This window comes from Triticum dicoccoides, chromosome 3B (assembly GCF_002162155.2).
Source record: "Triticum dicoccoides isolate Atlit2015 ecotype Zavitan chromosome 3B, WEW_v2.0, whole genome shotgun sequence".
NCBI lineage: Eukaryota > Viridiplantae > Streptophyta > Magnoliopsida > Poales > Poaceae > Triticum > Triticum dicoccoides.
Window position 1 is genome coordinate 833,033,786 of NC_041385.1, and position 14,069 is coordinate 833,047,854.

Below are 14,069 nucleotides of genomic sequence, written 5' to 3' on the forward strand. Positions count from 1 at the left end.
AAAACCAAGAGAATATGATTAGTGGATGAGCCGTTGCACAGGAGACAAATGATCATGCATAAATCGATGTCACTATGTGATGATGTTATGCCATGACCCCCTGTATATAAACTGGGGCAGTCAGTATATCTTGTTTTGCCTCTTTTTGACTTTCAAGGCCGTCGACGATCGTACTATGGATCCCCACGTATGGTCAATCTTAAGCTTAAGTCGATAGAGGCCGAACAATTTGTTGGAAATAAGACACAATTAGGTAGGCTAACTACATCCAAATGGTTCCAACTATCAGGGTTCTGAACATTTTGCGCAATTCATTTGAATATGATGTTCCAACTCGTAGCCTCTTATTGTTTATGTTTCCTTCATTCATTTTGGATATGCATTTCCTATCGTTTTTTTGTTTGAACTCTCCAGGAAGAAAATGTTTGACCCACTAACACAAATCACTTCATCTTGCGTAACAAGAGAGTTTATTTTAGTTAATGTGCAAGTTGTAACAAAAATATGTAGAGGCTGAGAAGTAACAAACTTCTACATTGCCCCAATACAAAACAAATACAAATTCAAAATCTAAAATTTGACATTTGTTTATGAAGTTCTAGTGGCACTATGATTTGGGGGTATTTTGGGGAGAGGGGAAGGAAACCCAGCAACGAGGGGACCGGAAGAAGGAAAAAACACACACGGAGACGAGTCAGTCATGGAGGCGAGGGTTGCAGCAGGGGTGCCCGCTGACGAGGAGTCCGGCCTCCTCCCCCGCGCGCGCCCGCCGCCGGCAGCAGCCGCCGGACGGAGGCCTTCCTCCTCCTCCGCGGCGGCCCCGCGCCGCGCGCCCCCGCCGGCGGTCTGGGCGACGGTGGACGGGCCCCTGGGGATGCCGCTGGAGGACGCGGAGGGCCACGCGCGGCGCTTCTTCCTCTGGGGCTTCGCGTGCCTCCCCTTCCTCTGGGCCATCAACTGCTGCTACTTCTGGCCCGTCCTCCGCGCCCCCGCCGCCTCCTCGCCCCCCGCCTTCGCCCCCATCCGACCCTGTAAGCTATCCCCACCCGATCCCCTTCCGCTACTTTCTCCTGCAGTCGGAGTAGATCTCATTCTGCTGGTACACGCATCTCTTGATCTGTCTGAATGATCTTGATAAGTTCGATTGTGCCCTCCAAGCTTGGCATCGTTGGTGATTTACCTGAAATTTTAGTGCTGAGATCACCAATTACTCTGTAGACCATGCTGCGATAATGCGTTATTCGGTCACGGCTTAGTCATCGGTTATTCTTAGGGGATTAAACTATCTGTGTGGTTCTCCTGTTCTAGCAATGTTTGGAAATTTGGGTGGGTGATCTCTCTATAAGTTGTGTGGGCTTGTTCAAACCGGAGGCCGCTGTCAGAGGTTGATCTTTGGCTGTTAGTCGTGGTCGATTGCTGAATTTCAGTTCAGTCTTGTGGACTCCGATTATGGTCTGGTTGCTTTGAGGCGCTTCTGTGGGCTGATATGTTAGTCGGGTTTAAGGAGATGGCTAGTCTTTGCATGACTGTCGAATGTCTTGAGCCGAATCTATCTGGTTAATTGGTCTTTTATCTCTGAATGCTCGAGTTATCATCGAGAGAAACATACAGGTTCTTTCTTTGGCCTTCTTTCAGACGTACAATTATTCAGTGAGGCTTACTTGTCTTCTACGTTCTGTGACCCATAAGGACATTGCTATTCTGCTTGTAATAGTGGACAAGATTCGCAGTACAAACTCTGTTATATAGGTCGATGCTGTGTACATCTGGACATGGTGAAAGTTTACAGCTCATTGGCACTTTGGTGCTACAGTCTAAGTCTATGTTGCACACTGTTTGGTACTTTGGTCCTTCAAGAAAACCGAACTATCACAAAATAACCTGAGGGTGCAGGTGGTTAGGAAGTAAGAGATCGGATGAGCAAATGGTACAAGTTGCCATCCTCACGATCAAATTTTATCACTGTTTAATTCAGGGAAACTTTCATCTTATCTTGGTACATTTATGCATAGTTCAAAAAAGCGCTAGGCGTTAATTGTGCGTTTTGCCACCGCCCTGCGCTTTACTGACCAAAGCGCATGCTTATGCGCAGTTATGCACAGATTAAGCGTAGTTATGCGCAATGCGTTTTGCGAACGCCTAGAGCCTAGGCGCGCTTAAGCGCTCACTTAGGCGTGCCTTTTTTTAACTATGCATTTATGTTTCCAAATGCCAACTAAAGCACACTCGGTATAGTCTTAAGCCTATAGTAACTTGGAGCATCCTTGGTCGTCAGTTCTCGGGGGGTAAACAATAGGTGTAGTTCTAGTGTTGTATGGAGATTTATTAGGTGGTCTTCGGTGCAGTCCGCGTAATTCGTAGGTCGGGTATTCAAACCTGAGGCTACTGTTAGAGGCTGATCCTTTGGTTGTTAGTCGCGGTCGATTACTGAATTTCAGTTGAGTCGTGTCGACTCTGATTATGGTCTGTTTGCTTTGAGGCGCCTCTGTTGACTGCTATCTCAGTCAGGCTTAACGGCTTGAGGAGATGACTAATCTTTGCACCAACATTGGATGTCTTGAACCGAACCATTCTAGTTAATTAGTGGTCATCTCAGAATGCAGAGTTATCACCAGGGGGAACATACGGGCGCTTCCATTGACAACCAAACAAACAATTGTTCAGTGAAGCTTACTTGGTTTCTAGGTTCCGTGATCCATAAGGGCAGCTTGTAATAGTGGACAAGATTCACAGCACAAACTCTGTTCTGTAGGCTGATGGTGTACTCATCTAAACATAGTGAACATTTGCATCTAAACATAGTGAAAATTTGCAACTCATTGTCTCTTTGAGCTACACTCTACATTGCACACTGTCAGATCTTAAATAAATCAAACTGTCACAGAATAACCTTAGGTGCAGCTGTGCAGGTGGTCAGGAAGTAAGAGAAATCATATGAATAAATGGTACTCCTTCTGTAAAGAAATATAGGAGTGTTTAGGTCACTACTTATATTTAGTGATCTAAACACTCCTATATTTCTTTATAGGGGGAGTACAAGTTACCAACCTGACGATCAAATTTATCACTTTTTAATCCAGGAAAACTTTCTGCTTTTCTTGATACTTGTATGTCACCAAATGCCAAATAAAGCACACTCGGTATCGTGTAATCTGGAGCATCCCTCGGATGAACATCTCAACAGTGCTACATGCAATCCAAAATGGCAGTGCTGTGCAGTAAGTTGTTTACTGTAAAACTGACACAATCATGTTGTCATATAAATGATTTCTTGAAATAACAGTTTTTTTCCTACACTCATTTGCATTTTAATGAATCTATGAAATACCTGTTTTGTTTGCTGATATATCTTTGCGACAACATTTATTATGGCCATTTATAAAATCTGGAAATGACTGCAGAAAGTTTGAGCTGCTTTTCAGAAACATCGAAAAGGTTGTTTATAGTTTCTTGTCATGACAAATGTGGACGGCATAGTCATCTGAGCCCATTTGTGACTTCTTAGCATCATTTCCCCTGATGCTAGTACTCCCTCCGTCCCAAAATTCTTGTCTTAGATTTGTCTAGATATGGATGTATCTAATACTAAAACGTGACTTGATACATTCGTATTTAGACAAATCTAAGACAAGAATTTTGGGACGGAGGGAGTAATTATTACTGGACTTCATCTTGGTATATATGACCTTTTAGAGATGAGATAAAGCATTTTCTCTGCTCTTTATAGCTGTCTGTTTTCAGAACAGTAGTTGTCATATTTTGCTAAAACAGTTGTGATCCTGTGATGGTATGCCCATCCGGGTTGCAAAAAGAAAGATTGCGGTGTAAGGTACACAATAAATAGGAAAAAAAAATACAATATCCCAGTTAAGAGTCAGTTTGGGGTTGCACAAGTTTTACTGCTGCCCGCCCATTTGGACTTGAACTGTCTTATGTTGCCCATGCTATTTTTTTGCAGTTCCTTACACATTCTAAATGATCCTCTGCAGATGTTGTGCGATCTGCGGTCGGCTTCACCATCTTCGCGGTGGTTCTCCTCACCTGGGCCACGACTTTCATCGTGGGAGGCGAGCGACTGTTCGGCCCGGTGTGGAAGGATCTCGTGATGTACAACGTCGCGGATAAGCTCGGTCTCACCGGATTCATGGGGTAGATTCCGCAGCGCTCATCGCTTCGAGAAAGGCTGACATGCTTTGCCCCGACCATTTGATGTCTCAGTGGTAGTACCCTGTGTGTGAATTGTGATGTTCTGGCATGTTGTTAGTCACTGGTTAGACTGAAGCTGCGTATGGGCACTTGAACAGTTGTATTGCCGCGGGCGCATAGAAGCCCGTTTCGAGTAATTAAGGATTTTATCTGTAAATGTAGGGTCGAACCAGCCCAGTTCAGCTACAGGGGAAAACTTAGCAGGAAATGTACTGAAGAGCTGGCTTGTTTGCTGCCTGACTCTCTCTTAACTACCGTGTGTCAAGCATGTTCTATCTAACACATTCAGGAAACTTAATCTATGTATCCACATAATCTCTTTTCAACCGAGGGATTTTGTTGGGAATATGGAGGGAAATCTGGACTGTGATTTCAGTTTCTTCACCCACCATCTTTCTTTCTTACATCTTCTAGTGTCTCACATTGCTAGTAACAAATGTTTATCTTCTTACAATCCTCCATTCGGCAAGCATGATTGAGCAGGATTGATCTAGTCGCGCATCGGCATTGGGGATTCATCATAGTATTGTGAGCATAGTGCCCTTCTCTGTAACAGTAGTGTGCCTAGCCGCACAGTGTGCAGAAACCCACTCCCACACAAAGCAAACCTTCACAAGCAACTTCATGGGGAAACAAATCTTCAAAGGAAAGCGCTTAGGCCCGTTGCCCGCATCGTCCTCTGCGATTGTCAATCCATACTGTATTGACTCATGTTTTCGAGACGAAGCTTCGTGCATAGGATGGAGGCACAGGTGATATGGGTGGAAAGTGCGGGTGTTGAAGGCTGACGATATCAACTGGACACTAGCCGCTTGAGGTGGCTGGTGGGGGAGATCAAACTTTTTGAAGATACAAAGCATGTTCAAAAATTCTTGTTTTTTTTACAGACACACATCCATTCTTGTTGTACAACCTCAAAAAATTTCAGCTCCTAATTCGATCTACACTTTGAGAACAAAGAAGACAAAATCAGATGTGAATAGTACCAAATATTGTTCACCCAACGCTAACGCTATTCATTGCTGAATTTGTCTCTCTAACTGCATATCTAGTTTTTTCTGGAGTTGTAGACACACCCCGCAGGTATTATGTCAAAAAAATTCAGATTTTTTTGACTTTTCTAAATATGAAATTTCGAGGTTGATTCTACGATCTCACCTAAATAGTCCCCCCCCCCTAGGTGGCTGAGACGAAGACATATTGGAGAACGTGAGGTAGTTCCGTAATCCAACTTTTTTTTTTGAATTTGAATTCGTTCCATACTCAAACTTTTTTTTAAAGAATTTGAATTCGTTCCGTACTCCCCCGCAAAAAGAAGAATTTGTTCCGTACTAATTTTTTTTTTATGAATTTGAATTCGTTGCGTACTCAAACTGACCAAGAAAGAAACTCAAAAGGCAGAGGTCGAAGCGGATTACGAATCCAGCCCGTGCACGAGCCGGCCGGGTCGGCCGGAGAGCCCAGTATAAATAAACGGGACCCCCAAGCCCAAAGCTTCATCATCAAACTCACCTGCGATCGAAACCCCAGCCCGACCCGAGACCTCGACGCGAGAACTCGACCGAAACCCTAGATCAGATCAGAGCCGGAGCGGCGGCGGCCATGGCGATCATCTCCGAGGACATCATGCAAGAGGACGAGACCTCACCGCAGCCTCAGCAGCAGCAGGCGGCGGCCGCCGCCCAGAAGGACAACAGCAGCACGGAGGCGGAGAAGAAGGAGACGGAGGAGGAGAGCAAGGGGAGGCAGCCGAACTCCGGCAACGGCCTCGACCTGGACAAGTACTCGTGGGCGCAGCAGCTGCCGGAGGTGAACCTCACCGTCCCCGTCCCCGAGGGGACCAAGGGCCGGTCCGTCGTCTGCGAGATCAAGAAGGACCGCCTCAAGGTCGGGCTCAAGGGCCAGCCCCCCATCATCGACGGCGAGCTGCACAAGCCCGTCAAGGTCGAGGACTGCTTCTGGAGCATCGAGGACGGGAGGTCGCTGTCTATACTGCTGACCAAGCGTAACCGGAGCGAGTGGTGGAAAACCCTGATCAAGGGCGATCCGGAGATCGACACCCAGCGCGCCGAGCCGGAGAGCAGCAAGCTCTCGGACCTGGACCCCGAGACGAGGCAGACCGTGGAGAAGATGATGTTCGACCAGCGCCAGAAGCAGATGGGCCTGCCCACCAGCGACGAGATGCAGAACCAGGACATGCTCAAGAAGCTCAAGTCCCAGTACCCGGACATGGACTTCTCCGGGATGAAGATGCCTTCGTAGATTGTCCCTTGGAGGATCCAAGGCGATGAATTCAGAAGATTTTAGATGGAGAAATTGCTTCTGCTAGCTTAATTAGTACTCGTACTTTGCTATTTTCAGTGTCTTGTGGTTTAGTGTTTTTTTTAGGGTCCGAATAACTGCCACACGTGTGGCGTCGATAGGAACCCGCCCGCACGCCTCGTGCGGCATAGACGGGGATCGGCCCGCACGACCACGTCCGAGCGCACAAAAGCACGGCCCGCACGTCCGGTGTGTGGCAACCCCGCCCGCACTGCCCCGTCCGGGCCAGAAGACCGGCTGCCCGCACGACCCAGCCGATCCACGCCTCCGATCCATCCCCTCTCTCGTACGCCGCCATCGTCCCCCACCTCTCGAACCCCGACATCCGTCGCCGGCCATCCCTGGTTGCCATGGCAACCAGGGCAGATCCGTAGGGCGCTCCGACCCCAAACCACACCCTAACCCTTCCCATCCCCAGCCGCCCACTCCAATCCAGCCCTCCAGACACGATCAAATAAAACCAGGTGAAAATTCTCGATCTTGACCTTCCCTCTCATCCTTAAGGCTGAAAATCTCCCGATCTTGTACTGGGTCCATACTATAGGGGTAGAACACTGCATGGTTCGGTGTATATTCGCAATTGCCAGGCAGAATACACCAGATCTGCCATGTACTACGTTTGAGGTTAACTTAGGTGCCTAGTTTAGGCACTTAAGTAGTTGGGTATGAAATGGATGAGTAGGAATCCCTAAAAAAGGGCAGGAAGGACGATTTTTTGAATGAAGAGGGTGGGAAAAAATAATTGCCACTTGTGTGTAACGACAGTTGCCGCTTGTGTATGATGACAATTGCCACCTATTTTGACCTGTTGCTTGCCATCCCTATCTTCCATGTGCAAGCAGCAGAAGAATACAATTCTTGTGGATTATTGATGCCTTTTTGATCATCCAGTGATTGAGAACATGTCGGAAAAGAATCGAGACGCGGAAAGGATGAATCGCGAAGGTGGTGCTGATGCTTGGGGTTCTCAAAGGCCAGAAACACCGCCTTGGGATGCAGCAGAGTATAGTCAACTCATCTCTGCAGGGCCGTTGCTGCCACTACTAGATCAGTATGCAGGCGTAGGTATGATGCGTGGTAACAAAAAGAAGAGAGCAGTTGCCAACTTCGCAACGATGAAGATGACATTCTACTTATGTCCTACACTCCCATTTTTTTGCAGGTTCTTATGACCAAAACACTCTCAGGGGGGCCCCATGGCAAGTTCAGTCGCAAGGCGCTAACACTGACATATTTACGGGCAACCAACCTCAACTAGCTATTATGGCTAATCAAGGTAATGCAAAACCAAAAAAAAACACATACTGCTGTGGACGTGAAAAATGGACATGCAAAAAAACTGGCAAGAGGACTCACGAGTTATCACGGGTGAAAATGCAGGGCCTTCATGCAGCACGTGGCATCAGCCAGCACCCATGTACCTGCCATCGACGTCATACACAGGTCAGTCCATAAAAAAAGTGAAGTTGCGGATGTTCAATTAGCAGAAGGGGCATAGTTGGCAGCTCCAAATTGCCATGACTGGACTTCTACAATTGCCATGAATTTAAAACTACATTTGCCATCCCTGGACAACTGTTGTTGCCATCAGTGGACACTTGCAGTTGCCATGGAGAAACAACTGCAGTTGCCATGCCAGAGCAACTACAGTTGCCATGTCATCGCAACTGCAGTTGCCATGGAGGAACAACTGCGGTTGCCATGCCGATGCAACTATAGTTGCCATGCCAGTAAAACTGCAGTTGCCACATCAGGGGCGACTGCAGTTGCCGTGCTAGCACAAACTGCAAATTGCCATGAATTGACCAACCACTACTATGCTTACAGCGTATTACGCTGGTGGTGACACGGCAAACGTCCCGTGGAAAGCTTCACAAATTGCAGGTGGAGCACGACATTTTGGTGTCACAGACCACACAAGATGGCCAAATGCAGCACAACAAGGTAAGGAAAAAAATTGAACCACAAAAAACATCACTACATTTGTTGTTTGTAGTTTTTTGTAGGCAAAACAATAGTTGCCATGTTTGTTGAACAGTACCTGCCATGACTGGACAGCTACAGCTGCCACACATGTCCACACGCAGTCTCACGGCTTGCTGTTTGAAAAAATGTCGTGCCAAATCAATCGAAGATGGTGTGATCCGTTGTGATACACATCTTATTCAACCAAAAAATCTTACTCTCGTGCTTGTTTTTTCTATTACAGAACCTACAACTACAGTGAACAGCGGTGCGGGGACATCTACTGCGGGGAGCTCTGAGTGCACGGAAGACGCGTTCCACCAGCCAGCAGACTGTCATGCCGCAAACAATTTCGAGTCAGAGTCGGGAATGGCAATCATTCCAGCAATGCCGACGAGCACCCCTTTGAACACAAGCACTAGCAACACTCGAGTAGATGGAACTGCCGCCGATACTGAAGCGAATGATGAAACTGACGACGACGCACAAGAGGATGAAGATGGTGGGCAATCCGAGATCGTGGTACCTCAGCCACCATACATTGGGCAGAGATTTGGATCGTTCGCAGAAGCAAAGGAATACTACCAGTCATACGCAAAGTTCCATGGATTTGCGGTCAACACCGAGTACCATAGGAAAATTAAGAAAACTAATGAGTACAGCAGAGGTGAGATGAGGTGCCACAAGGCACGGAGGAACAAGAAGGGGAAAGGTGTTGCGCCTGTCGTTCCGGAACGAAAGAGAGGCATCATTCTCAAGACGGGGTGCCCTGTCCGGTGTAAGCTAAACGTAGATGGAGCAACATGGGTGGTCAATGAGTATTTTGACGAGAACAACCACAAACTCATAAAGAAGTTCGACCTGGTGAAATTTTTGACCGCCCACAGAGGGTTCACCCCCGTCGAAAGGAAATTCGTAAAGCTGCTACATGATTGTAACGTCGGTCCATCAAGAATGGTGCAGATACTATCTCTCATCCACAGCAAAAAGGGGACTCTGAGTAGCATGCCGTACATACCAGCTGACGTCACAAACCTACAGGCCAAGTACCGTAGAGAGAGCAAGTTGGCAGACATAGAGGCCACAATAGCCTACTTTGATGCGAAAGCAAAGGAAGATCCAGATTTCTTCTACAGGATAAGGTTGGACGATGAGGACCGTGTCAGGAACATGTATTGGGTGGATGGTGCTGCAAGGAGAGCCTACAAACATTTCCGAGATTGCATTTCATTCGACGCGACGTACCTCACCAATATGTACAAGATGCCATGCGCTCCGTTCATAGGAATAAATAACCACAATCAGTCGTTGCAGTTCGGATGCGGCCTCGTCCGGAACAAAGACACAGATGGGTACGTTTGGCTGTTCAAGACCTTCTTGGAGTGCATGGATGGACTTGCTCCGATGAACATAATAATGGACCAAGATTTCAGCATGCGTGCAGGCATAGAGGAGGTCTTTCCGTTGGCAGTGCACAGGCACTGCAGGTGGCATATTATAAAGAAGGCTGAGGAGACGCTAGGACCGTTCTTTGCCGACCGTCCAGAGCTGCACAAGGCATTCGAGCTGTGCGTGGACCACAGCTTGACGGTGGAGGAGTTTGAAAGGAGCTGGATGGCCATGACTGAAACACATCAAGTCCAGGACAACGAGACTCTTGTTAGCCTGTGGGAGAAGCGAATGTACTGGGTGCCGGCCTACTTCATGCAGTGCTTCTTCCCCTTTCTGCAGACTACGCAGCGCAGCGAGGGGTTCAATGCTGTTTTAAAGCGGTACGTCAGCCCTGGCAACTCATTGCTACAGTTTGCCAAGCAGTACATAGCTTTGCAACAAAAAATTCTGGGATCTGAGCTACAGCAAGAAGCGACCACAGCCCTAAAGCAGCCAAAATTGCTAACGTATTTACCGATGGAGAGGCAAATGAGCAAGATATACACCAACAAGATCTTTAACAAGTAAGTCAGTTGCATTACGGTCTTATTTGCATAAAAAGCACCAAGTCAGTAGGGGCCTTATAGAGTGCAATGCAGTTGCCATGACATGCAGCTGCCATGTTTAATGAAATACTGTTTGCCATGCTTACTCAGATGCAGTTGCCATGTTAAAATGAAAATTTTGTTTTGGCATACTTGCTCGGGTGCATTTCCCTTGTTGAATGAAGTGCAGTTGCCATGTTTTATGCGCTGTGCTTCCATTGGAGCATGTTGGCATGCAAATGCCAATGTCAAAAAATGCTAAAAAAATGTTATATTGGCGACACATATGCTGAAATGCAGTTGCCATGTTTAATGAAATGCATCTGCCCTTTTTTTGAAATGCAATTGACATGTTTACTCAGTTGTAGATGCCATGTTTAATAAAAAATGCAGTTGCCATGTTTTATGCAATGTGCTTCCATTGGGGAATGTTGGTGTGGAAATGACGATATCCAGTTGAAAATGTACTGCAATTGCCATGTCTGTTGTACTGCAATTGCCATGTATGTTGTAATGCATTTGCCATATGTAGTGTACTGCATTTGCCATGTTCAACGTAATATATTTGCCATGTTCAATGAACTATGTTTGCCATGTTCAAACAAAATGTATTTCTATTTCCATGACAACATAAGGGTGTACAAGAAAAAGATCGCACGAAAGTTTAACAGAAAACACACAAAACTTGCAGATTCCAGGAAGAAATAAAGCGTGCCAGCATGTTCACGGCTTTCCGGGTGGACGAACATACGTTCAAGGTGTGTTCTATTTTGGGCATGTCAGATTCAGAACTTGAAGACGCGGACAAAGGAAGGAACTACTTCGTCAGAGCCTCGATAGGCGAAGGCGAGTACTACTGCCAATGCTGCAAATTCGAACGGGACGGCATTGTGTGCTGTCACATACTAAAAGTCATGGACATGAACGCTGTGACACGCATGCCCCGCCATTTCATAAGGAGGCGATGGACTTGGGACGCTGACGGCGCGTTGGCGCCGCAGACAACACACGCAGTTCTGGCTGTGCATGACGAGAGACCTGAGTCAACCATGGAAGTCGTGAGGCACGTTGTGCTGACAAAGAACTATGCTGAGCTAATTGATGAAGCGTGCAAGAGTGATGACACAGCGAGAGTCGCAGAAAAACACAGGAAGGCACTGAAAAGAGAGCTTGATGAGATCAAAAAAAGGAAAGCCGAGGAAGCCTTACACCGGTTCCCCCGCACATCAAGTGTGCCTTCATCCACGGGGCCATCGTCTGAAAACTCGGAGATAGGATCTGGAACAGCAAGCACACAAACCCAGGTTAGGAACCCACCCCGTTCCATCACAAAGGGTCATCCGAGAGAGATAAGGTACAAGTCGGGACTGGAGATTCAAGCAAAACACAAAAAAACGAAGAAAGGGGCGGGCAATCCATGAGCAAAAATTGGGGCGCTGTGACATGGTCCATGTGGACATTTTGTTTTGTACCCCTATACGATGGGATTTTTTTAATTGGGAGAATGACTCTTGAGGGGGGACAGAAGTAGAAGGAAAATTCATTGAATGGATAAATGCATTTGCCATGTTATGGGTACTTAATCTGCCATGTTATGTGTAGTTAATCTGCCATGCTATTTTATACCAAATATGGCATGCTATTTTATACTAGATAAGCCATGCTATTTTATACTAAATATGCCATGCTACTTTATACTAAATATGCCATGTTAGTTGTACTGGATCTGCCATGTTAGTTGTACTGGATTTGCCATGTAAGTTGTACTGGATCTGCCATGTTATTTATGATGTATCTGCCATGTTAGCTGTACTGAAAATTTCCGGATGCTTTTTGTAATGACTCTGCATGGCATATATCCCCATGACAAATACGATGCGGTTTAGAAGCACGTAGTGTGTTGTGTGCAATGTATGGGAAAACGAGTTGGAAAAAAAAACGTAAACGTGCATAAACCGCAGCAAAGGTTATGGCTACATGATAAACCTACCCAATGCTAGCCGGTGCAATTAGCGATGAAAAAGAACAAGCAAAACAGCCAAAAATGAAAAAATGACGATGACTTTCACTAACCATGTCTGTTGAACTACATTTGCCATCTTTTTTTTGAAAACATCGCAGACGCATTCGAAACAGCAAAAAACAATGCTAGAAACGACGAAACCACTATCGTAATGATAAACATAAAAACAGATCTGATGTAACGCCTAAAATAGGTTCACGTCCACACATGTATTACAGAAAACACTAAAAATGTCGCTAACACGCCACCATTACATAGTAGGCTACACGAGGTTGCAGTCATAACGTAGCACACAAAACATAGTTTTCGACAAAGAACAGAGAGATAGTACCTTACATTCCTCAACAACAGAATGTAAGGTGTGCGTCTGGTGTGTAACGCCACGTGATCACTTGTACTTCTTGATGACTTGCTTGACAGCTTCCTCCACGAACTCGCGTGCTCCGGACCGCTTGTTCAAATCTTCATTCGTCAGCCAGTTCCATGTGCAGATTTTTCGGAGCTCAACGACCGTTGCATCTGTGATAGCGGGGACAATTCTGCCTTCCCACTTTGCAAAGTATTCCAGCGCGTGAAAGCCACAGTCCGTCCTGCACGAGGAAAAAGAGTTCAGCTGAACACGCAAAATGGACAGCTGCAGCAAAGATGGACTTCAGTTCAGATGTGTCAACAAAAAGAGGGGGTGGATTGATGTAAAAATGGCACATGAAGGAGCGGGTTAAAAGAAATTACGTGTTCCCTTGCTTCACAGTCGCCACATACTCAGTCGGGAAATGCCTGATCTGGACCTTTGAATGTTCGTAGTGACGGTTCCAAGTCTCTTTGAGGTTCTTGATGAAGAATTCGGCATGCCTAGTAAGGTCTGCATCAGCTTCCGAACGGATTGAATCAAGCACCTCGATACATTGGTTCTTCAGGTCAAGACAGACCGCATAGTGGTGACCACACTTGTCGTGTCGGTCGTGTGGCGCAAGCTCCTGGAACATGGGGAACATGACCTGCATTTAAAAAAGTGAAGAAATAAGGTACAAAGTTCACATGAAAGAACAACAGAGGGACAAAAAAATTAGAATCACGTAGAATGTTTGATTATGGGTGGGAGTAGTTGAAAGAAAGTTGCCGTCCATTGTATGAACAAAATGAGCCATGTATTTTACTATCAAGTTGCCACATAGTTTGCATGGGGATACAAAAAATCAAGAAGTCAGTGTGCACGGCAAGTGTTGCCACATGAAAACTTCTGCCACACAAACACAAGTACAGGTTCTGGCAAAAAACCACGCCATGTGAAAAAACGGTGCAGACAGGAAAGGAGTACTCACATATTTCTTCAGTGTGAGCTTGAAGTCACCGTGTTGTGCAAAATTGTTCCTCAGGATTTTGTGGTGGAAGTCACCATCACATATTTTGCAGGTCACACTGTAATGCATGATTATCTTGTCGGCGCATACATCGGTGTGATTGTTGATGTAGTCGATCCCGCATGCAACTACATTTGTCGACATTTTTCCGTTTGGCCTCACGGACTCGGCAAGATCACCCAGGTCGACGTACGTCGCTCCGCACTGAATGACTTT

At 46.3% G+C, this 14,069-nt stretch overlaps 2 protein-coding genes across 2 annotated transcripts; both read left to right on the forward strand.

Moving 5' to 3' along the window:
- The first annotated feature begins 663 nt into the window (after positions 1-663).
- Positions 664-4,564, forward strand: LOC119278769 (probable gamma-secretase subunit PEN-2). The gene is made up of 2 exons (XM_037560118.1): positions 664-1,031; positions 3,990-4,564. The coding sequence occupies exons 1-2, from the start codon at positions 701-703 to the stop codon at positions 4,151-4,153; spliced, it is 495 nt and encodes a 164-aa protein (XP_037416015.1). The 5' UTR covers positions 664-700; the 3' UTR covers positions 4,154-4,564.
- Positions 4,565-5,731: 1,167 nt separating this feature from the next.
- Positions 5,732-6,516, forward strand: LOC119278770 (protein BOBBER 1-like). Its single transcript, XM_037560119.1, has one exon. The coding sequence runs from the start codon at positions 5,809-5,811 to the stop codon at positions 6,466-6,468; it is 660 nt and encodes a 219-aa protein (XP_037416016.1). The 5' UTR covers positions 5,732-5,808; the 3' UTR covers positions 6,469-6,516.
- Positions 6,517-14,069: the final 7,553 nt, after the last annotated feature.

Coding starts and splice junctions, on each gene's coding strand:
- LOC119278769 (XM_037560118.1), top strand. CDS start 701: ATGGAGGCGAGGGTTGCAGCAGGGGTGCCCGCTGACGAGGAGTCCGGC. Junction 1,032..3,989: donor CTTCGCCCCCATCCGACCCT/GTAAGCTATCCC, acceptor GATCCTCTGCAG/ATGTTGTGCGATCTGCGGTC.
- LOC119278770 (XM_037560119.1), top strand. CDS start 5,809: ATGGCGATCATCTCCGAGGACATCATGCAAGAGGACGAGACCTCACCG.